Source organism: Trachypithecus francoisi, unplaced genomic scaffold, assembly GCF_009764315.1.
Source record: "Trachypithecus francoisi isolate TF-2019V2 unplaced genomic scaffold, Tfra_2.0 Lachesis_group2, whole genome shotgun sequence".
Taxonomy (NCBI): Eukaryota; Metazoa; Chordata; class Mammalia; order Primates; family Cercopithecidae; genus Trachypithecus; species Trachypithecus francoisi.
The window spans coordinates 170272799-170298649 of NW_022681465.1; the positions used below are offsets into that span (position 1 = coordinate 170272799).

Sequence of the window (25851 nt, forward strand, 5' to 3'; positions counted from 1 at the left end):
TTCTTTCTTTCTTTCTTTTTCTTTCTTTTTTTCTCTCTTTCTCTTTCTCTCTCTCTCTCTCTCTCTCTTTCTCTCTTTCTTCCTTCCTTCCTTCCTTCCTTCCTTCCTCCCTCCCTCCCTCCTTCCTTCCTTCCTTCCTTCCTTCCTTCCTTCCTCCCTTCCTTCCTTCCTTTTTCTTTCTTTCTTTCCTTCCTTCCTTCCTTCCTTCCTTCCTTCCTTCCTTGTCTCACTCTGTCAACCAGGCTAGAGTGCAGTGGTATAATCTCAGCTGACTGCAACCTCCAACTCCCAGGTTCGAGCAATTCTCCTGTTGCAGCCTCCCAACTAGCTGGAACTACAGTCATATGCCACCATGCCCAGCTAATTTTTGTATTTTTAGTAGAGACATATTGGTCAAGCTGATCTTGAACTCCTGACTTCAGGAGTTGGCCTCCCAAAGTGCTGGGATTACAGGCATGAATCACCGCACCCGGCCTAATCTCAGTTTTCTTAAGAATTCATTATCTCTGCAGGCTGGAGAAAAGACCTTTACCACTTCCTGTTTCTCATGATTTGATATTCTGTAAGGCTGACACAAGACAAAGACAAAGCATCCACAATCTGGTTTAATGGACAAAGAACATGAACCAGGCCCTATCTTGCAGGTAGCCACCCTCGTAAGCATCTCTCTCCAATCCTTGCCCATGATGAAACTTTAGATAAAACCCTAAAAACTCTTTGCCATTCAAGCTGGGGTTCCTGGGGTCATGCTTGTTCAGAATGGCCCATGTGAGGGGTCAGGGCCTTGTCTTCAGCCTGAACACAGGGCACAGAGCAGCAGCAGGAACCAAGCACCTCCCAAAAAATAACCTAGTTGCTTCCTTGTCTACACCGGGGTTAATTTACTACTTACTACAACCATATAAGTGTCAAAAGAAAAAATACGTTGTATTTACAGACTGTGTATTTTTGCAAGTTCTTCAGTGTTTAATTGTTGCTAAAGTCATTTGGGGTTTTTGACACAGATTCTATTTTAGTAAGATAAACTCAGCTTAACCCAGCAGTGCCAAAAATGAATTCCTAAGGTAGATGACTAAAATAAACCGGCAATAAATATTGGCTGTTGGAATGGGAAGTATATCTCTGTAATGTAGACACAGCATTAATGACTCATTTTCAAATGACAGTCTCCTGGGGATTATTTGTATCAGGGATCAGGGAAGAAAGAAGTCCATCTCTTCTTCTTTTAGACAGCAGAACTGAAGAGGAATATGAACCCATCAGGCAAGGATGTTCTTTTATCTATTCAGCCAAGAGAGGTACAGGCCCTGGAGTTCCACAGAGAGTTAACTTGAACAGGCTGCATTGAGGCCGAGTAAGGCGTTGATAGAAAAAATACTAGGGGCTGAGGTGGCTGATTCTAGGGATAGTTTTCTCTCGTTCTCCTACAGGCAGAGGGCGCCACCAGGTTCACCTAAAGCCTCTTGTGTGGCATGAATTACCCTATCAGTTACACTGGGTGCTCCCCTGTTCCTTTGCTGCTTGGAATTAGTGGACTCTTTTAGGCCTCCTTTACTCCCTAAGGTCAAATTCTGATCTTTTGGCCTCTGAGGTTGAGTTTTACAACTTCTCTGGTGTACCAGAAGGCGGTCTGAGGTAAAGGTTAGGCTACAATTTGGGCAGGACACAAGCTGAGCTTGACTTGGTCCCGCTTGGCTGGACTGTGCAGTCGGAAGGGGCTGAGGCTTCCGTGGGAGTGGCTGGTGGAGCTCCACAGGGAGCCGGTCATTTTCTATTTTCCACTTTTCCAGGCATTTGGGCTCATGAATAGGAAGGGACAGGGTGCCAAATTCCCTACCACAAATGTAGCAGATAACAGTCCTCGGTCGGACTGGGGTTCCTCTACGAGCTTTCTTGAGGTCAGTAAGATGATGAGAACTGTTTGGTGCTCTGGGACCCTCACCCTTTGGCTTGCAGCTTCTCTGATGAACAAGAAGATTATCTGGCAAGAATGTGCGGCCACAGGATTCACAGGGCAGCAGCTGAGCCTGGGCACTCTGAAATGCAGCCTCATTACTTGCCTGAAGACTGGAGGACCCACTGCCGCTGAGAGACTCTGGTTTGGAGGGTTCTGGCCTCCTCAAGTGCTTGGGCAACTTGCTGTTTTCAATATGCCACTTCTGCAAGCACTGAGGTTCATGAATGGCAATTGACTGGGACCCAAATTCTCGACCACAGATATAGCACACCCGGAATCCAGGCCTGCGGGCCGGGATTACAGGGGGACTAAGCTGGCTTTCCGATATAATTCTTCTACTTGGCGGTTTTGATAGTATCACAGTCCCAGGTCTCTTTTTCTGAGTGTCTGTCTTAATCTTTTCACCAGGATTAACACTCTCTGTTTCTGGCAAAAGGCTAGAATAGGAGTCACTAGAGAGAAACCCAGCTTGGTTGATAAGGAAAGTGGGTTCTTTAGAATGGTGAAAAGTTTGTTGTAACTTATTGGAAATTCTTTTCTTCTTTCCTCTTTCCATTAACAAAGATGCCTTTCTGTAGTGCTTGCTCTGATTTCAGGTCAGACTCACTTTGGGCTTCTGCTTAGAGTGAAGGTTAGTGAGGTTAGTTGTCCCGGGGTTCACACTGTTGCCAGTACCTTAGCCCCACAGACCATGACTCAGAGCTTCATTGCAGGACATCAGTCTGGAATGTTGGAAGGTCCTCATTAAAGTTGATACGTCTCCAAGATCTGTGGAGGGGTGTGGGAGACATAAGAAGTTATTATGTATACACACACATACACACATGTTTGGGCTGTAAACTGATAAGGGGCCGTGGATTTTTTGTGTTTTTCTTTTTTCTTTTTGCTTGTTTTAAATATTGACCTTGTATACTTTTTGACTAGCATAATAACCAGCATATGGGATTTGGTCAATAAACTGACATAAACCTGAGGAGATCTTCCATCATCAATTGCACTATCGCTGTATTAAAAATCATGTTCTGCCCAAAAAGTTAACCTGACAACGACAGCACATCATAGATACAGATGATGCAAACCTACAGAGGCTGAGACCAGGGTGGTAAGACCATAGAAGAGAAAACTGCAAACTATGAAAATTAGATTAATGAAATCAGCAGGTCATATAAAAAGACCCCCTGGGCCCCACAGAAACTTCCACTACATCAGAGATCCTTAACTTGTTAGTGACATGGATTCCTCTGACATTTCCGTGTAATATGTTTATAAGCAAAAAGTTAAAATTGTTGCTATCACAGGTGAAATCGATTTTACTGAAATAATTTGTCAACTGTTTCTAGTTGTGATATACATTTTAATTGACATAAAGTTGTGTCACAGACTTCTTGAGTGTCCATGGACCTGAAGATAAGAACTCTTGCAGAAGAAGTACTTCAAGAATAAATCTTAAGAGGATTATCAGGATAGCCCTCAGAGGGACATACACTTCTTGTGACACATCATGTATTCACTTTTGTTTATTATGGAAATAGAGTATTAATAAGTGGAGCTATAATTCTCCAGCAAAGAGTACAGCCTAGGCTGGCACCCATCCTGGTGAGTTATCTGCAGATTTTTCATGGAAAGATGATACACAGATGCTGCTTGAGGCTCTTTTTTCTTAAAGGTGTCATACCTACTTTCTTGTTTTATGTATGTATGACTTCCAAATATTTTTAAAATATAAAACAAAGGCACTGGATTCTCCAAGAATCCCCACCAGAAGAAGTGGCAGCTTAGATATCCATTTATGGGAAGAATCCTAAATTTGTATGTTGGGAAAAGTCATGAGTAAATTTTGCCATGGGTTAATAATCTGGCTCCCCAAAACAATTATCTTCAGAAGCCTCAGGACCTTTTTCATTTCCTGAAGGATGACCCAGATCAGGGTGATAAACTCTAAAGCATCCATTCTTAACCACAGAAGGAGCAGCCCCGGTGTGAAGCTGGATCCTGCACATCACAGCAAACACTTCAGTTTGGGCAGTGCAAGGCCAGCAGTCCTGGGAATATGGAAACCCCGGGCACTGGATTTGATAAAGAACAAAAAGAGCTGTGATCTCTGTGCCCAGCTCCTGCACTTAGGTGCCAAGAAAGGTCTGAATCCTTGCCTTTAAGAGTATCAAACCAAGTCTGGCACAGAGAAGGAAGTCATTCTTTCTTTTGACAGCTTTTAAGACAGTAATGTTAACAGATGTGACAAAAGTATGTGTTGGCCCCAGAGTGGCCAGCATAGAAAATAAAACAGAGAAAGTTATCACTTGATCAGTACCATCTAAAAGAGAAAGTAGATCTATGGAACATAGGAATAGGGTAAAACTATTTCATTAGGTTTTTAATCCAGCCCACAGGTTATTTCCACAAACCACTCTGCTTCATTGGCTCTGTTCACCGAGGAATTTTAGTTTATCGTTTTCCTTGATACTAGGAAATTGCAGACACTAATATGACTTAAGAAGACAGATTAGAAAAATCAATGCAATCAAATAAGCCTCCTTCCCCTAAGTTTTCTCTGTCTCTGTCTCTCTTCCTCTGTCTCTGTCTCTCTGTCTCTCTTTCTCCCTCTCATACACACACACACCACACACACACACACACACGAGTCAATTCTGTTCCCAGCAGATTAGAATACTGAGGAATCTCCATGACTTTCCATAACAACCCCTCTATCTCCCTTTTGATAAGGTAAGAGAGGTAATATTTATTGAATACCAATTATGTGCCATATATGGCACTGATGTTTTTGTAAACATAATTTTAGTTAATTGTCAAATGATTATGAAGCAGGTATTATTATTTCAATTTTATAAGTAACGAAAATGACTCAGAAAAGACAAGTAATTTGCCCAAGGCTGTCAGTGTCTGAATGACAGAACTGTGAATCAATTCCAGCCCTCTTTGGCTCCAGTACGTGGCTCTTTCCATTATTCATTCTGCCTAAATTCCTCCAGCAAGAGCTTCTTCCCTTTAGTTTTCATCCCTGTTTTAATGTACTATCCATATGCCTCAGGGAAAGGTAACTAAGCTCTCACCAGCTGTTATGCTTCCTTTTAGGAGAAAGAAGAGGCAAAGAAGATGGAGGGCAGGCAAGGCACAGAGGAGAAACCTCTGAGAGGGACAAAGCAGAAGAGGGAGACTGGGGCTGTGGAACACAATGTTTTCAATGTTAAGTGACGGGGCCATTTTTTTTCAACCTTTTTTATAGGTTTGGGGGTACATGTGCAGGTTTTGTGTATGGGCATATTGCATAATGCTGAGGTTTGGACTACACATGAATCTATCTCCCAGGTAGTAAGCATAGTACCCAATAGGTAGTTTTCAGTCCTCCCCTCGCTTGCACTCACTGCTGTCTGTTGTTCTCATCTTTATGCCCACATGTAATTGACGTTTAGCTCCCACTTATAAGTGAGAATGTGTGGTATTTGGTTTTCTGTTTCTGCATTAAGAATCACTTTTGCCAGGCCAGGTACAGTGGCTCACGTCTATAATCCCAGCACTTTGGGAGGCCGAGGTGGGCAGATTAGCTGAGGTCAGGAGTTCGAGACCAGCCCAGCCAACATGGTAAAACCCCAAAATTTCTAATAGAAATTTTGTATTTCTATTAGAAATACAAAAATTAGCCTGCTGTGGTGGCGGGTGCCTGTAATCCCAGCTACTCAGGAGACTGAGACAGGAGAATCACTTGAACCCGGGAGGCAGAGTTTGCAGAGAGCCAAGATCGCGCCACTGCACTCCAGCCTAGTTGACAAGAGTGAAACTCCCCCCGCCCCAAGAAAAGGAATCACTTTTGCCATATACAGTTGTTTTCTAGATGTAGTTTTTCCTGAGTGATGTGCAGTACAGATTCTTTTCTTAATTTCACCAATATCTTCAGAAAAATCTACATAACCAGCAGAGGAGCAGTTGGGGGAATGGGGCAGACCACCAGTGAATGATGTGTTTTGTCTTTCTTTATCATGGGCACAGGGTAAAAGTGAAGGCTGCCCCAAGAGGCTAAGTAGTGCTCAGTTTGAAGCCATGTCACCATCTTGATTAGGGATAGATCTTACCGCACACAAACATTTGTGCACTGCAAATATTTTCTCTGCAGCAAACACGATGAAACATCACAAAACGTCCATTTGAATCTTCAGCTTTTCTTTTTCTACCATCCCTTTCCTCCTCCAACGTTCTCCTGAAATTTTTCCCTTATTGTGACTAAAGGTATGAAAATATGAAAGATGAGGTAGCTGGAAGCCAGTGGAATTTTTGGGAACGGAGGTGTCTTATGGAGAAATGCATAATGTTTCCGCCAGTGACTGTGCAAAGGCAGCATGCCATGGCACAGCAGTGTTGGTTGCTCTCCCTTTATAAGTTAGCTCTAAAAGCAAAAGTACTGGAAAATACTAAATACATATACTTAAATCACCTAAGAAATTGGCCTGTCACCCAAAACATCATAAAGCAATGTTGCTGGTTTATAAAGAGAATCACTTTGCAAAGCCAGACAGTTTTACCTCAAGCATCTCTGGAGAATGTTCACTTAGTTGGCCTGGATTATTCGTTTTGACCATATCTGCACATAGGACATTTAAAGAATGTCCTGGAAGGCATCACTTTTTATCAACATGATGCCATTTTTCCATTCTCTTCAGGGTTCATGGGAAGGGGAGACAAACACACAAAGATGAATGTAATAACCGTGGAAATCCAAAAACCATCTTGGCATTAGAAGGTGTCTCTCCAAAAGAGAGGGAACAGAACACAATCAAAAGTGTGATCATATCTTTTAAAAAATAAGCTAGTCCTTTGAGGATGAGTTCATGTCCTTTGCAGGGACATGGATAAAGCTGGAAACCATCATTCTGAGCAAACTATCACAAGGACAGAAAACCAAACACTGCATGTTCTCACTCATAAGTGGGAACTGAACAATGAGAACACTTGGACACATTGCGGGGAACATCGCACATGGGGGCCTGTTGTGGGGTGAGGGGCATGGGGAGGGATAGCATTAGGAGAAATACCTAATGTAAATGACGAGTTAATGGGTGCAGCAAACCAACATGGCACATGTATACCTATGTATCAAACCTGCACGTTGTGCACATGTACCCTAGAACTTAAAATATGAAAAAAAACTAGTCCTTTGAAACAAAAGAAATATAGTTGATACATGATATGACCCCTTCTCTATTAGTATTGAATTCAAATTCTTTAAATGAACAAAAATATAAATAAGAAAGATGGAGTTGGGGCTGATGGTGGCTCTGGCAAGATTCTAAAAGAGAGGAGGTTCATCTTCAATATTCTTCACCCACCCCATTCAGTGGCCTCCACTCTCCAGCCTGGTATTCTTGTATGCTCACAGTCTGTCTTACCTATGAAATCTTGCCTTCAAAAAGGAGCTGATGGACTCATTCACACCAAGGCTTATAATTGATGAGGTAATGTCCCTTCCAATGTCTGGCAGAGACAGTTAGTTCCTTACCAATAGCCATTCTACTCAACACCCTCAATTAATAGACCCCAATTTTCAGCTGGGCACATCTACAAGCTCCTTTGTAGTTAGTGAAAATATTGTGTGGAACTTGTAAGAACAATTCTTGAAAAGGTAGAAGAGAATAACTGCTTCTCTTACTTTCCTTTTTATTGATGCTTAGAAGATGGATGTGATGACTGGTGCTTTAGCAGCCAGTTGAGAACAGGTTTCATCTATGTAAACCTTGATATGACAGAGCAGAGACCTGGATGGACTTGGGTCCCTGACAATGCTGGAACCATCATAGAATCCCTGGAATGCCTTCCTTGGACTTTATTTACATAAGAAAAATAAATTTTTATTTTTATTTTAGCCATTTTAAAAAGTCTGTTATTCACATAGAAACCTAACAGTAATTGAGAGATATCTGTATTTTAATAGTGGTGATTAGCACAATTAATTCTAATAATGTTATTTCAAATTTCAGAATTTTTTGATGAAGGAATTTTTTTTGAGGGAGTAGAGGTTTGGGTGCAAAATTGACTTATTAAATATGTACTTCTTAAAAATCAAAAATTAAAATTGATACTATAAATACTGGATCAATGGTTCTTATGAAATTGATCACAACACTTCCTTTTTTAGAGATTCTTTTAAGTGAAAAAATTTAATGACTATTTTTAGCCTATTTTTTCCACAAGCTTCTTTTTTTTTTTTTTGAGACGGAGTCTTGCTCTGTCACCCAGGCTGGAGTGCAGTGGCCGGATCTCAGCTCACTGCAAGCTCCGCCTCCCGGGTTTATGCCATTCTCCTGCCTCAGCCTCCTGAGTAGCTGGGACTACAGGCGCCCGCCACCTCGCCCGGCTAGTTTTTTGTATTTTTTTTTTAGTAGAGACGGGGTTTCACCGTGTTAGCCAGGATGGTCTCGATCTCCTGACCTCGTGATCCGCCCATCTTGGCCTCCCAAAGTGCTGGGATTACAGGCTTGAGCCACCGCGCCCGGCCTCCACAAGCTTCTTAAAGAGCTAGCAGAGAGCAATATTGTGCCAGTTGTTAACTTATTGTCTCTATACTCCCAATCTTCTTTATTTAGCTTTATGATATGGGTACTGGGACTCTGCACAGCCCATTTCTGCTTTGCAAGCTGGCTCTGTGTTATGCTCTGCCAACAGGAATAATGGAAGGAGAATGCAAGAATTGGGGAGCAAGAGGGCATTTAATCCTTTTAAAGGCTTCCTGTGTGTGTGTGGTCGCTGTGAGCATTATTCCAGCAACACTTCTCTACTCTTGAAGCAGCAGTACTTTTCAATACCAGCAGCTGAATCCAACCAAGTTTGTAAAACCAGATGAACTGACCCTTCCCCACCAGATGCAATCACCAGACAGTCTGTGTCCCCTTCTTGGAGATCTGATTTTCAACTCCATCTTCTAAGTTTCTAAATTTTAATAATTCAAACGATGTAACAACCCTCAAAATACAAGTAATAATAATCTGTGATATTCAATCTGCATATTACTTAAATATTGCAATAAATATAAATGCAAATTAATTCTTTCATAGCATCTTACAAAATAAGATGCTTATCTGAACATTTAATCCTCAACTCATTCAGACCACTGAAAATGCATGTTTGTTATTTTTACACTATCACCGTGCTTTAAGAGCTAGAAAGTATTGTTCTTCCATTTTCCAGTAGCTGTACAAATTTCATAAGGGGAATCTGCTGTTCTAAGCATGCTTGTATTTTGCTAAATTTTATATGACACTCTTCACCTGCTGACCCCCCAGCCATAAGGCCACCACTGCCACAGAGAGAGCCACAGCAAAGCAATCCTACTCATAGACCAAAGATGACCAGGAGTGTTGAGGGCAGCTGTGCAGCTGGTCTGGCTCATTCTCACTGGTTCTGCACACTCTCTTCTAGGCAGCATCTGGTCCCGTGGCATCTGCAGACCTTACCCAATCTGATGTGAGTGGGAAAGGCCATGTGAGAGCAGCTGGAACCTAGAGGCAGTATGGTTTAAGAAATATAGGAGCAGCATTTGAAGGTAAAACGTGGAAGCATTTTCATAAAAGCCACTTAGCCTGAGGCATGGCTTTGAGAAAATATTGGCATTTCTAGACTGATTATAAATAACTAATGAAAAAATTCCTTTTCTTTGTCTCTCCCTCACTATGAATAATTTTAAGCCAAGAAATAAGTTCTTTCACTATCATTCAATCTAATTATCAAGTATGAACATAATACTCTATGGTGTTAGAAAAGCTATGAAAAAATTAGGAGAAATACACTCTTTGTGCTTCTAACTAGAGCCCTCTGCAAAAGGCATTTTATGTTGTTAAGGCTCATAATATCACTCTATGGAAACTATTGTTAGATCAAGCCTATAATTTTCACTCTATATTGAGTATCCAAATTACAGAGTACCCAAGAGTCATGAATGCCACACAGGTATGATCATATAATTGTAATATTGACATTTGCAGTGGTGGAGCACTGGTTCTACAAACTGTCAGTAGAATCACATTAGAGGCCTATAATACATAGAAATTTAAAGGATAGCCCAAAAAAGAAAAAAGTGGAAAAAAGAAAAGAAAAAAGTCTTCAAAGGAATTTCACATGCCATATTTTCTCACATTTAGGATAATTTTATTCCAACAGAAGAGCTCTATACCAATATGTTTTTTTCAAGATTTTTTAAGCATTGGCTCATAGGCACATCTGGTCCATAGCTATGTTCTTTTTAGCCTGCAGAAAGTCAAAACTGCTTGACTTAGTTTCCATTATTTTAAAATTGGGAAACGTCACATAAAATAAGGATTTTTGGTTTCTCTTGAAGAGTGGAAGAGCTGGCTGAACAGAGCCCACCTTCCTGTGTGGCAACATCCAGCACAAGCTGATGGTGAGTAAGAGCTGTGCCTGTAGCTCAGAGAGCCAGCCTTTACTCTTCCAAAGCTTCTCACTAGTCGGATTCACTAATTTATAGTTCATGCTTCTTGCTTGAAAGTGTCCTGTGGGGACATTTTTCTTCTTAATTAAATATTGAAAATCACTTCAAGGAACTGAGAATCCAACTGAAGTCTTATAGGATATAATTGTTATAAACACAACATATTTATTTTTAAATATTTAGAATATTTAGAAAGGAATCTTCCGACTGAAAGTAGATTAGGGCTGAAATGCTTCGGTCTAGGAGGGAGGGTAAAATCCAAGAAGAAAAGACAGAATCAGTGACCTAAGAAGGAATTTTCATAAGTTATCAAAGGGTTATAAAAGATGATATATACATAACTTCAGAGGGAAAAACTAAAGCAGTCAATGTTTAGAACAGCTACAGGTGGGATTATAGAAGAAAAAAAAGAAAAAAGGAAAACACAAACAGACAAAATTGTGTTTTGTGGACCATCTAAACTTTTTAGAGGCATTCCCGTAATGATCTATTGATTGGTTGATATCATAAGAGCTACTCTTCTATTTAAGCCAATGGACTTTGCTTCACCATTAAATGACTCCCCAGATGAGGACTGTTAGATGTTTTATATTATTAGTTTAAAGAACTAATCAGCCAATTAAAAGAACCATAAATAAGCTATTAGCAATATAGACCATAGTTGGATTGTAAAGATTTGCTCTGGAAATACTTTATAAGAGAATTATGCTTCCTCATGGGGCTTACAGGATTTGGTATACTTTTTCTTTCTGCCAAGCTGTCCATTTTGTCAAGAAGTAACTATAAATTAGTTTGAACTGAAAATGTATAAGAACAGCACAGTAGCCTTCTCAACCTAGAATGAGATCTATAGCCATCAAGTGTCTAAAATGGATCTATTATGGTTTTTAAACATTGGATGGAAAAACCCACAGATAACCATATTTTAGCATCTATGTTTTAAAAGAATTGCAAATAGATGCATATGTTTGCCAGCCCCCATTATGTGATATGCTTGCACAGAGTTCCCACTGTCTTTATACTCTTGATTTAGTTGAACTCAGTGCGACACTTTTGGCACAGACTTCTGAGCCACACTGTGTTAGTATCAGAAGTGTGGTCACTTCTGTGTGTCCAGGTGGAAACAAACACAATGAAGAATATAGTTGTGCATGAACGGAGCTGCTAGGCCAGGATAAATTGGCATAAGAGAGATGGGCTCACTGAATCCAGGAGGAACCTTTCTACCACATCACGCACTTACCTTACAGAGGTCTCAAAGTTGTGCCTTATTTCTGTCCTCCTCCAGGAGGTCAGTGCCTCCTGGAGCCTGGCTAACACTTACACTGATTATCAATACCATTCACTACAGACATCAACACCCTTTGTTAATAATGTGCTCTGCACCCAAAGCTGTTTCTGAGGAAAATGCCTGGGAAGGAAGTCAAAAATAGCAGAGTCCATAAGGCAGGTGGGGCTTCTGCTGTGTGCACGAATGAATGTGCCTCTCTTTTCCAATATGCTTGCCATGACGTGCCTGGTGGTGACGCTGGAGACCTGGTAGCTTGTATGTGCCCACAAACTGAAGGCTGTTTCTGAACATGGGCTTTTGGTTGCTGTTCTCCCCACATCTCTCATCCTTCTATGTGAATAAGTCATCAAAATACTATTGTCATACCATTTGACATCGCTGAATCATGGCAACAAGGCACTCTTTCATGGGCCACATAGTTACAGCTTACTGATGGTTCAGAATCCTCAGCCCCACAAATTCTCATTTCCCAGGAAAGCTTATATAAAATATTCCACCAGATGGAGAAAACCACCAGAATGAGTCTCCTGGTGTCTGGGGGAAACTTGCTCATTCTTCGTGTCCCCAGACCCAAACAACCATGCAATGTGGTGATGGCTCATTTAAAAACCTCTTCGGCTTCTAGTTTAAATTTTTTTGTGGTTCAACATTTATTGAAAGCCTCCTTCCTCTCCATGACCGATAACTCTTGACTGCCTTGTTCTGTTTGCCTTTAGTAAACACAAAGGTCACATGTATATTTTAAGTCACACATAAGATTGGAAATATTAGGATATTGGATGGGAAGAGTTTAATTTAAAATCAACTTTGTGGATGTTGATGTTTCCTATCTTCTTGTGTTTTCAACAGGGTCTTTTTTCCCACCTTCTGTGTTCTATTTCACTTTGTTTCATTATTTCCACTATCTATCTGAGCTTTAAGTTTAGGACAACCCAACAAGAATATCTAATAAGGAAAAGATGCCATTAGAAAGAGAGTGAAGAATATAGCATTCCATGGTTGACACCACTGCTAACGTTCTCTGGATTTTTCCATCTGGCTGGAGAGATAAGGCAATGCCAACAATTCCAGCTCACTAGTAGGAAAAATGTGGCTTCTATGTTAACTTCGTTATATTCTGGAGAAAGCAGCATTAGAAGTGAGGGGCCCAGTCTAATCACATGAGTCATCAAATGTGGAGAACTTCTTCCCCAGTCAGTGAGAGAGAGACAGCAGCAGAAAAAATTTGAAGTGTGAAAAGGCCTCAATTAGCTGTTCAAAGAAGGAGTCTAGAGCCAAAAAAATGCAGGCACCTCTTGAAGCCAGGAAGACCAAGGAAACAGATTCTCTTCTACTGCCCCCAAAAGAAAGATGATCTTGCTGTGATCTGGGTGTAGTGGTTCATGCCTGTAATCCCAGCACTTTGGGAGGCCGAAGTGGGAGGATCACTTGAGGTCAGGAGTTCAAGACTAGCCTGGCCAACATGGTGAAACCTCATCTCTACAAAAAATTAGGCAGGGCTGGGTGCAGTGGCTCACGCCTGTAATCCCCGCACTTTGGGAGGTCGAGGTGGATGGATCATGAGGTCGAGAGATCAAGAACATCCTGACCAACATGGCAAAACCTCGTCTCTACTAAAAATACAAAAATTAACCAGGTGTGGTGGCATGCTCCTGTAATCCCAGCTACTCAGGAGGCTGAGGCAGGAGAATCGCTTGAACCCAGGAGGCAGAGGTTGCTGTGAGTCAAAATCGTACCACTGCACTCTAGCCTGGCAACAGAGGGAGACTCCATCTCAAAAAAAAAAAAAAAAAAAAATAGCCAGGTGTGGTGGTACACATCTGTAATCCCAGTTACTTGAGTGGCTGAAGCATGAGAATAGCTTGAAACTGAGAGTTGGAGGCTGCTGTGAGCCGAGATCACACCATGGCACTCCAGCCTGAGCAACAGACTGTCTCAAAAAATAAAATAAAATAAAAAATAAAAGCTGAAAACACATTTCCATTTTGTGGTGTCATTTCCTATATGGAATCCCAACCTAAAATTGATCCCCCATCCTGCTGTGCCATAACACTTGTGTATAACCCCATTAAATGTCCCCTTGGCATCAGTAGCTCATGGTCATTGCTGTTTATCTAGCTCATACCCATTCCGTATGCTCTACATAAATATGAGCAAAGTGAGGACAAAATTTGGAATATACTGTCAAATAGCACAAGAACATTGGAGGTGCTGTCTGTGGTATACACACACATGAGTACAATACATACACGTAAGTGCAAATAAAATCGAGGTGTCAGAATCCTCAATTTTATTTGTACTCATATGTGTGTATTAAGCTCTATATAATTGTATCAACTGTTTAATAAATATCCACTACTTCTGTTTTTAATGAGAATTTATCACATTGGTAGCATCTGAATTTTGGTTGGAATTAAATTTCAACATGAATTTTGGAAGGGACAAAACATTCTACCATAACACCTAGGGTTTCCAATTCCAGGGTCCAGAAGAGCGCTTCACCTGTGGGGGTTTTCTGTGATGGTTTGAGGTTAGCACAGCTTCTAGGTAAACTTTGCAGAGAATTCCACTGGCCTACGTTCATGGGACATCAATAATAGGCATCAGGAACATCCTCTTTTTTCACTCTTCTCCTTTACCTTTCCTGTCCGTTGTGCTTATAAGTGCTCTCTTCAAAGGCCGCTCCATTAAATGCAAATATGGCAAATAACTCCAAGCTGCCTTAAAAGGATTTTTCTTCTCTACCTTGAGAAATAATGAGTTTACTCTGGATCCCAGGGCCGGAACGTGCAGCTGTGATGTCATGTCCTTATTTCCTTTCAACAGGCATTAACGATTTCTTAATGTTTCACTTTTATTCAGTCACTACTCTTTCTTCCCAATGTACGTGTTATAAGCTGGTTTTCGTCTGCTTGTTCATCATGTTCCTTGTTTTCTAGTTTTTCAAACACCAGAATCTTATAGTACCATAGTTGTATGGAAAAAAATGCATAGAATAGGCTGAACTAGCTGAAGATATTATGAAATCAATATTCGAAAATTCATACATTTAGGATTTTTCCTGTAAATGTCATGAAATAATGGCAATTTTTTAGGTCACAAATCTTATTCCTTTTTAGTTGACTGTAAAAGTCCAGGTACAAAATTGGCAATAAAATAAATTTGATTACATGAAAGATCATTACATTTTTAGGGAATGATAGTGAAGCCTATTTCATATAGGCAAGGAATGGATAGTGTTCATTTAAGTAATTTTAGCTAAAATAGCATTCCTGTGCTACTTCTGGGAATCTCTGTTGAAAAATTTATTTGGAAACTGCTTAACACCCATAAGTGCCCCAATAGTTCAAATAATAAAACTCTGTTTGACATGGTGATTTACATCAGAAACAGGTTAACTGAAGGGGAAAATGTGGTTTTAATTTTTGTTGATGAAATGTCATATGTTTCATATATAAGATAGTTCACTTGGAACTGAATAGATAAAGCAATCCAAGATTTATCTGATTTTAATGTTTCACAATCATTTAGTATTTCTGAGTGGAAATGCCATGAACGGATTCAAGGAATGTTATTAACTTTTATTACCCATTAATGATTTTTAAATGAACCAAAATGGAAAAAGTGTTTCACAAAATAATTAATATTTTTCCATTCTTTCAATGGATATGTATACTTGATTGTCAAGAAAATAGAATGTTATCAGTTATATTTATTATCACTTTACTGAGGACTCTGCTTCCAATTGTTCACACACATGAATACACATACACACACACACACACATACATCACAGACTTTATACATTCCTCTCCATATTTCTGCCGGGTCAAGGGGATGCATTGATAATCAATGTTATAATCTTCATTTAGTAATTAATCCATGCCACAATACCAGTCCATCTGACACTTATGATATATGGTGATGATATGCTGGATTGTAACTAGGTCATACAGTACTAATAAGGACAATTGTTGGCTGAGAGTCTAACTGAAACTCGAGATTCGAGTCTTTGCCCAATTGTGTTTTTCTTCTATTTCCAGTCCTCACTACTCTTATTTTGTTCTCTGTTCATTTCACAATAATTTCACTAAAATAACCTTTTGAACATATCTTTGAACTTGGGAGAAGTCACACTGATGGTGAGGCCAGGCTGAGAAGATCATGAGGATGTTTGCCTTTGCCTCAGCTCTTCAAGTAGATTCCCCATCTTATTGTGGGTTTGCATGTGAAATGTAAGGTAAGGAATTAGACAACGAGGGAAAAGGGAAAAGGCACTGACAGACACTCTAAACAATATTTAGCATGTTTTTGTTTCCTATGTGATTGCCCATTAATAATTTGGCAGAAAAAAATCTTATCTTATTCTATCATCTTCTTATATTTTCCTTCTGCTCCCCTTCTCATCTTAGTATTTTCTGCCTTTGCATGTTAATATATCTCCTTTCCCATGTTTTTTTACTCCTGTCTTCATTCTACCCATCTGATATTGGATAACCTCTTGTGATATTACATCAATTTATGTAGAAGCATTTCCACATCTAGCATTGAAGTGGTTGGTTATTCTTTTCGACTGTTTTGCCTGCACTCATAAATCTAATGCCAGGCAGGTGAATGGGTGTGCCTCCCATCTGTGGGCTGTTTCAACCATGTAGGTGAAGAGCCACTTCCGCTCTCAATCCCCATCTATCTTTTTCAGAGCAGTCACATTTAACTCCTTAAGCTACAGTCACAACTTAAACCTCTGTTGCCTAGCTGCTCCATGGTTGTCCCACTGCTCTCAAAATAAAATCCAACCTCTTGACCTTGAATGCCCTCTGTAACTTTGTACCTATCTCAGTTTCTGCCTATCTCCTTTTGCTCTCCCCTTTCTGCATCGTGCCCCATCCATGTTCACCTCTCAGTTCCTCAGACAAGTCAAACTCTCTGTCACTCTGGGGGAGATTCGGGGAGGGACTGGACAAAGGCTTTGCACATGCTCTTGCCATTGCTTAGAATCTTCCTCCAGTTCTTTGCTTGGCTTTCTTATTTTATACTTCAGGTCTCTATTTAAATATTATCAACTCAGGCCTTTCCTAACTACTTTTTTTTGGGGGGGAGGGGGACAGAGTCTCACTCTGTTGCCTAGGCTGAAGTGCAGTGTTGTAATCTCAGCTTAATGAAACCTCTGCCTCCCAGGTTCAAGCTATTCTCCTGCCTCAGCGTCCCAAGGAGCTATTGCAGGCACCTGCCACCACGCCTGGCTATTTTATTTTCAGTAGAGACAGGGTTTCGCCATGTTGGCCAGGCTGGCCTTGAACTCTTGACTACTCTTTTTCAAGTAATTTCTCTCCCTCTCTCCCAAGCACACACACTTACACATCCACGTGCACCCATACATGTGGACATACACATGCCCATTTATGTTCATTCATGGAACCAATGTCACCATCACCATCATAGTTATGTTCAGCGATGCCACTGTTTATCATCTTTATAGCACTCAGCACCTATGTTTTCCTTTTGTTTGTTTGCATGTATAATATTTGTCTCCTTAAATTGCATGTAAACTTCAAGACAACAGAGGCTTACTTGCTCTCTACATAGTTATATCCCCAGCACCTAGCCCAGTGCCAGGCACATTGTAGGTCATAACAAAATAAATTTAATGTTGACTGAGCTGAATGAGATTAGCTTGATTTTATATTAAATTTTTAAACAAAACTGAAGTTCATTGTTTATATGAGGAATAAAAAACATAAAGGGGCTTTTGCAAAAGAAGTGTTAACAGACAGCTTTGTAATATTTTCTCAAGTCTTACGCATATGTGATCATTTAACTCTTGTTCATTTTTATAATACTATCTCAAGGAATTAGCATAATAATAATATTATAGCTTTGAAAACATAACTATACTGAATCTAAGAGAAATGAGAATCTCTCCAAGGACCACGAACTAGACCAAGCACTATACCTCATGGTAAAGATTATCAAGTAGTGAGCAACCAGAATAGATGGGCTGGTGCTCCCTAGAGAATGGACCCAGACAGGCACACCAAAGGTGGCCATATGAGCAGCTAGTCACATGTGCTGGGGGCACTGCCTAACTAGGTAAAAAGCTGAAGGAGAATCACAGAGTTTGACTTCCCTGAGCTAAGTTTATTCATATGTTGTTTTTCTTGACCACATATGTTCTGAGTGCTAATGACTTTCAAAATTTAATTCCCCTTGGAAGTCAGATCTCTTCTTTTTTAAATTTTTAATTATTATGAATACATAATTGTTGTACATATTTATGGGATAGGTATGATATTTTGATATAAGCATACAACATGTAGTAATCAAATCAGGGTAATTGGGATATCTACCTCCTCAAGCATTTATCATTATTTTGTGTTGGGAGCATTGCAATTCTACTATTTTCATTATTTTGAAATATTTACAATAGCTTATTGTTAACTATAGTTGCCCTATTATGTTCCTGAACATTAGATCTTATTCTCTCTAACAGTATTTTTGTGCTCATTAACCAATCCCTATTTATCCATTTCCCATTACCCTTCCCAGCTCTGGCAACCATCATTCTACTCTCTACCTCAGTGAGATCTAAATTATTTTATCTCCCACATTTGAGTGAGAACATGTTCTACTGTCTTTCTGTGCTTAGCTTATTTCACTTAACATAATGTCCTCTAGTTCAATCCATGTTGTTGTAAATGACAGGATTTTACTCCTTTTATGGCTGAATAATATTCCATTGTGTATATATGCCACATTTTCTTTATCCATTGATCCACGGGTGGACACTTATCTTGACTCCATACCTTGGCTCTTAGGAATATTGCTGCAATAAACATGGGAGTGCAGATATCTCTTTGACATACTGATTCCCACTTTTTTGGATATATATCCGGCAGTTAGTTTGCTGGATCATATTGTAGTTCTACTTTTAGTTTTGTGAGGAACTTCCATACTGTTCATAGTGGCTGTACTAATTTACATTCCTACCAACAGTGTACAAGGGTTGCCCTTTCTCCACATCCTCGCCAGCAATCAATATTGCCTGTCTTTCTGATAAAATCCATTTTAACTGAGATGAGATGAAACCTTGTTTTAGTTTTGATTTGCATTTCTTTGATGATTAGTGATGTTGAACATTTTTTTGACTGTTTGCATGTCTTTTGAAATATCTATATAGACCTTTTGCCCATTTTTAATTTTTTCTAATTAAAAAATTTTTTTTGAGATGAAGTCTTGATATGTTGCCCAGGCTGGTCTCTAACTTAGGGCCTCAAGTGATCCGCCCACCTCAGGATCCCGAGTAGCTAGGATTATAGGTGCATGGCACCAACCCTGGATTTTTGCTCATTTTAAAAATGTATAATCTGGTTTTTCACTATTGAGTTGTTTGGGCTCCTTACATAATCTGATAATTAAACCCTTGTCAGATGGGTAGTTTGTAAATATTTTCTCCGATTTGTGGGTTGTCTCTTCACTTTGCTGATTGTTTCCTTTGCTAGGTAGAAGCTTTTTAGCTGGCTGTGATCCCATTTGTTCATTTTTGTTTTGGTTGCCTGTGCTTTTGAGATATTACTCAAGAAGTCTTTGACCAGACCAATGTATGAGAGTGTTTTCCCAGTGTTTTCTTCTAGAAGATTTATAGTTTTATGTCTTAGATTTGCTTTAGTCCTGTTTTATTTGATTTTTGTCTATGGCAAGAGATAGGGATTTTGTTTCATTCTTCGGCATATAATTATCTCTAGTCATCTCCCTTCTAAAGAGACCCCCCCAAGTACCAGGCACTCAAGAAGAACATTTTCAAGGCCCCAGGCCTTTCAATATCAATGTATGATTTTTGGAAGGTATCTCATCAGAACTTCTTGAACATTGGAAGGGCTGACAAACTATGGCCCCCAGGATAAATCTGGCCATCATTCAGCTCTTTTGTAAATAAAGTTTTATTGAAACACAGTCATGTTTATTCATTTATATTTGTCGTTGGCTGCTTTTGCCCTACAATGGCAGAGTGTATGACTTACAAGCCCTTAACTTTACCATTTGGGCAAAGACAAGAAAATTTTCTAACCTTTCCATTAGACCATTCAAACTAGATTTCATTTTAACATTAAGACATCAAATTATTAATCAATGTGAACTTACAGTATTCAATGCAACCAGAATCCTACTAAGTGCCATCTGCACAGAACTCCATAAGGCTCCTGTTAGATTCTTCTCTCAAACAAATGCTTGGCTGCATTGCACCTTGGACGTTCTATTTGCAGTTTGCCATCCTTTTTAACCGATTAACAACTTGGCTTCTTTACATTCTCCCTCTCTGCTGCCCCCAACATAGTGTATTCCTATTGCCATATTTGTGTGCTATGATATTTAGAAATTGCTTCTTCAAGTTTGTAAGACTCCACAGAAATCATCACTGATTCCTCAGGAAGGGTGTTTTGGAATGGTTCCTGTTCCTCACCATTTACAACTTACATCTAGAATTGCATATAATCCTGAAAATGTATCATTCACCAGATACACTGAGAAAATGAGTTAAAATAATATTGCATATTTATTCAAATTATGTAGACCCAGAGAAGAAACAGTCATATGAAGGTCTGGTTGGTAAAACAAAAAATTCTCTTAAAAATATTAGATAATATTTAAATTCTAAAATAAGCTGGAGCTGGGTGCTATGGCTCACGCTTAAAATCCCAGCATTTTGGGAGCCAGGGTAGGAGGATTGCTTGAGCTCAGGAGTTCAAGACCACCCTGGGCAATATAGTAAAATCTCATCACTACAAAATATAAGAAATATTAGCCAGGCATGGTGGTGCACGCCTGTAGTCCCAGCTACTTGGGGGGCTCGGGTAGGAGGATCACTTGAGCCCAGGAGGTCGAGGCTGCAGTGAACTGTGATTGTGCTGCTGCACTCCAGTCTGGGTGACAGAGCAAGACCCTTTCTCAAAGAAATAAATGAATGAATGAATGAATGAATGAATGAATAAATAAAATAATCTGGAAAATGCAACTAATAGAAATAATAGTTTACATTTTAGGCTCAAAAGAAATAGGTATTTTATGGAAGTGATAGAAAGATTTGGAAAGGCTGGAAAATATCTTTTCTTAGTTAACATTTGAATGTTTATAATTTTCTGTCAATTTGTAAGAATATGTGATGACATTTATTCTGATGTTTATTTTACTAGGTATATATTTTTCTCTGTAATTGTGAGAAATATACTGTTAAATAGGAAACAGAGTTGATGTTATAAATAATGTTTTCTTGCAGAAATTATGAACCGATAAATATCCTCCTTCTGCTTTTTCCTGTCTAGAACAGTGTCTGGAATACAGTAGACACTCAATAAATTATGGAATAAATTAATAAATAAAAATTAAGTTGAAGTCACATTCTATATTAATGGGCTTGAAAAATGCTTATTTTTTTCACTGGGGTTATGATTCCTGAATAAGTTTGTAACTATATTTTTGGCTTTCGCTTATTGCAGAATCACTTAAAATAAGGTTGCCGCCTGGGGAAACATTTGGGCAACATGCAAGGAGGATTGCCCAACCTGATTCTAATTCTTGTGTGTGGTTCACTAGTAAGCAGTCATGGAAGGACTCAACTTCCATATTTATTTTGAACACTTGCTTCAAGTATTCAAGTAATATAAGTTGGCTTATTAAAATTAATATGCCAATAAGGATAGACAAATAGATTCATGTAACAGGATAGACAGTCTGGAAGCATATGGTCAATTTACATACACGATCAATTCATTTTTCATGAAGATGCCAACACAATTCAATAAGGAGAGGAAAATCTTTTTAACAAATGAGAGTGGAACAACAGGATGCACACAGGGAGAAAATATCAACTCCTAACTTTCACTGCACACAAAAATTAACTCAAGATGGATCACAGAACTTAATATAAAAGCAAAAATGATAAAACTTTAAGAAGAGAATATCTATGATCCTAATATTTGCAAAGATTTGTTAGACAAAACACAAAAAGAACTAAGTATAAAAGAGAAATACAATAAATTATACTTTCTCTTAATTATAAACTTCTGCACATTAAAAAAATTAAGAAAATTAAAAGGCAAGACATAGATTGGGAAGAAATGCTTGCAAGACATATATTTAAAAATTGGATTATCTAAAAATTTAACTTGATAAAGTTAAACCTATGCCTACCCAATGATATTGACATTTTAAATAATTATCTAAGAAAAATGAAAGTATACATCCACAAAAAGTCATTTACAAATATTTACAGTAGCTTTACTCATAGTAGTGAAAAACTGGGAATAACATAAACATACATCAATAGATAAATGAACACATAATTATAGCATATTCATACAGTAGAATGTTGTTTCACAGTACAAATGAATAAACTACTAATATACACCACATGGATCTCTTTGAATAATGTGCTGCTAAAAAAGTCAAATACAAAAGAAGTATAGGTACCGAATTATTCCATTTATATGAAACCCTAGAATAAGCAAAGCTAATCTGTAGTGACAGAAAGCATATCAGTGATTGTTTGGTCGGTAGGTGCATGAATGGAAAATTGACTACAAAGGTTATGGACATTTTCTTTTATTTATATCTTTGTTGGTGACATGGATATAATCATTTGTCAAAACTCATCAAATTGTGTACTTAAAATGGATGCATTTTATTGTATGTGAGTTATACATGAATGAAAAAGACATTAAAAAGAAAAAAACTGTTAGATGGGTAAAAGGTATGAATAGATAATTTTTAAAAAGATACAAATCTCCAAGAAGCTCATGAAAAGTACTCCATTAGTCATCAGGAATATGCAAATTATAACCACTGTGAGATGTTATTCCATATGTATCACAAACGTCTACTCTATCACTCATTAGTTTCGCTCCTGGGTCCGAATCCAAAATAAATAAGGACATATATCTACTAAGACTTGTGCAGGCTTCCTTTTCCCCCCACATATAAGTGAGATCACATAGTGTTTCTCTTTCCTTATCTGGCTTATTTCACTTAGTATAATGTCCTCAAGATTCATCCATGTTGTTGAAAATAGCAGAATTTTCTTCTTTTTTAAGGTTCAATAATATTCTATTGTATGTTTATACCACATTTTCTTTATCCATTTATCTGTTGATAGATAATTTGTTCCCATATATTGACCGTTGTAAATAATGCTGCAGTTAACAAAGGAGTGTAGATATCTTTTATATACTAATTTCATTTTCTTTGGATGTATACCCAGCAGTGGGATTGCTAGATCAGATGGTAGTTCTCCTTTTAAGTTTTTGAGGAACTTCCATATTGTTTTCCATAATGGCTCTATTAAATTACAATCCCACAGACAGTGTATAAGGGTTCCCTTTTCTCCACATTCTCACCAACACTTGTTATCTTTTGTCTTTTTAACAGCCATTCTCACAAATATATGGTAATATCTCCTTGTGATTTTTATTTGCATTTATTTCCCTGTTGATTAGTGATGGTGAGCATCTTCATATACCTACCTGCTGAGTGCAATAATGGTTACCATGAGTGGAGGATGAGGTGAAGGGAAGATAGGCAAAGGGTACAAACCTTCAGTTATAGGTGAGTAAATGCTAGAAACCTAATGTACAGCATTGTGACTATAATTAAGAATTATTATAATTAATAATTGAAATGTGTTAAGATAGTAGATCCCAAGCATTCTCACCACACCCAAAAAAGGTAACTATGTGATATGATGAATACTTTAATTAGCTTGATTGTGGTAATCATTTCACAATGTCTACATATATCAACACATTTCACGATAAACCCCAAATGTGTGATTTTTATTTGTCAATCATACCTCAATAAAGCTGGAAAAAATATTAGACATAAAAAATAAAATTAGGAGAAAAATACTTTGTGCAAGAATGTTTATACCTGCTTTAGCTATAAGAGGCCCAAACTAGAAAAAAAAATCAATATAATAAACAAATGTAAAATACGCATAAAAAATGCAATTATACTTACCTTTAAAAAGAATTGTACTACTGACTTAAAAAGCCACATTGAAATGTTTGAAAAAACATTCTGCTAAGCCAGAGACGTCAGTCCAACAGTATAATATATATGGTATCATTCTATTCATATAAAGTTCATGAATGGCCAAGTATTCTTTGGGGATAGAAATCAAAACAGTGGCCACCTATGGAGGGAAGACTGGCTGGAAAGGATGTGAGGAAACATTCTGGGGTGAAAGAAATGTCCCTTGCCCTGACTGAAGTGACCATGACATGGTTGTATATACCTGTTAAACTCAATGCTTTCAGAAACTTGAATTTAAGAACTCCAGATTGGTTACAATTTACTCCACATCGATTTTATCTCAAATAATTAAAAAAAAAATAGCCAAGACAATTGAGTAATTATAGCCTTTAACACCCCTTTTCTGTCACGGATAATCTGGCTAAGAAGCATATAGTTCTGAATTAACGTTAAAACCCTACTTCATCTACTTTTCTTTGAAGAAAGTTATTTTAAAAATCATTCTTTTAAATACAATTGTATTATCTTTTAGTATTAGAACATTTAATCCATAGTTCATTCGTCATTGCCAGCATCCAAAGAAGTAAAATGACATTTATTGTTTTGTTTAGTAGTACTTGAGATTTTTCACTTAAGAACCAATTATTATTATTATCATTTGGATTTATTTTCTATAGCAAGGAAATATGTACTGAATACTGGTGAGAAGCCAATGGAAGAGACCAAGAATATCTAAGAGAAGCAGTTGTTATTAGTTGAAAGGTTTGAGATTTAAGACCTACCAGACAACAGAGAATGCACACAGAGAATGCAACAGAGAATGCACCAGACAACAGAGAATGCACAACAGAGAATGCTCTCCGCGAGAGCCTCACCTTTTGACGTTTGTTCTTTACCTTTTTAGTTTGGTTTTTAGCATGGCATGCTGAGCACCTCTGAGTTTTCAGGGAAGGAGCTGATGGAAACAGGAACAGAATAGCTGGGAGTGCCAAGATTCACATTCCTTGCAGGAGTTGGTGTGAGTTTTTGAGCTGCTGAGTAACAGGAACCGCAGCCTTTGTGGCCTGGATGTATCCTGGCAACCTGTCAACAAAAGGGACGGAACTGAGTTCTCTAGTAACTGATGGGAAACAGAGAGCAAAGTAGGTATGGATTTCAGCTTTCTTTTAAATTGACTTCAGGAACTTTACCGACGGACTGAGCAACCAACAGGGACAGATAAATTTAAGTCACAGGCTCTTCTTGCTGTAGAAACACAACATTTTATTTTAAGGAAGAAAAGAAAACAATATTTACTGATTATCTTATTGATCTTGTCTAGGGACTTTAAAAATACTGTGACAGTTAATACTGACTGTCAACTTGATCGGATTGAAAGATGCAAAGTATTGTTCCTGGGTGTGTCTGTGAGAGTGCTGCCAAAGGAGAATAACATTTGACTCAGTGGACTGGGAAAGGCAGACCCACCCTCAATCTGGGTGGGCACCATATAATCAGCTGCCAGTGCAGCCAGAATAAAGCAGGCAAAAGGTGGAAGGACTTGACTTGCTGAAGACTTGACTTCTGGTCTTCAGCTTTCTCCTGTGCTGGATGCTTCCTGCCCTGGAACATTGGACTCCGGGTCTTCAGCTTTTGGACTCTTGGACTTACACCAGGGGTTTGCCAGGGGCTCTCGGGACTTTGGCCACAGACTGAAGGTTGCACTGTTGGCTTCCCTACTTTTGAGGTTTCTCTACTTCTCAGCTTGCAGATGATCTATTGTGGAACTTCATCTTGTGATTGTGTGAGTCAATACATCTTAATAAACTCCCTGTCATATATACACCTATTCTATTAGTTCTGTCCCTCTAGAGAACCCTGACTAATACTAATACCATCTATATAGAAGAGCTTCGGTGGGCACAGTGGCTCACACCTGCAATCCCAACACTTTGGGAGGCTGAGGCGGGTGGATCACTGGAGGTCAGGAGTTCAATACCTGCCTGGTCAACATGGTGAAATTCAGTCTCTACTAATAATACAAAAATTAGCCAGGCGTGGTGGCACACACCTGTAATCCCAGCTATTTGGGAGACTGAGGCAGGAGATTCGCTTGAACTCTAGAGGTGGAGGTTGCTGTGAGCCGAGATT

At 38.8% G+C, this 25851-nt stretch overlaps 1 protein-coding gene across 1 annotated transcript; it reads right to left on the bottom strand.

The window, feature by feature from the left end:
• Positions 1–941: 941 nt before the first annotated feature.
• Positions 942–25339, bottom strand: LOC117065962 (zinc finger protein 474). The gene is made up of 2 exons (XM_033181448.1): positions 24618–25339; positions 942–2725 (listed from the first exon to the last, which is right to left on the bottom strand). Exon 2 carries the CDS (start codon positions 2511–2513, stop codon positions 1425–1427), a length of 1089 nt encoding a protein of 362 aa, XP_033037339.1. The 5' UTR covers positions 2514–2725; positions 24618–25339; the 3' UTR covers positions 942–1424.
• Between the last annotated feature and the right edge of the window lie 512 nt (positions 25340–25851).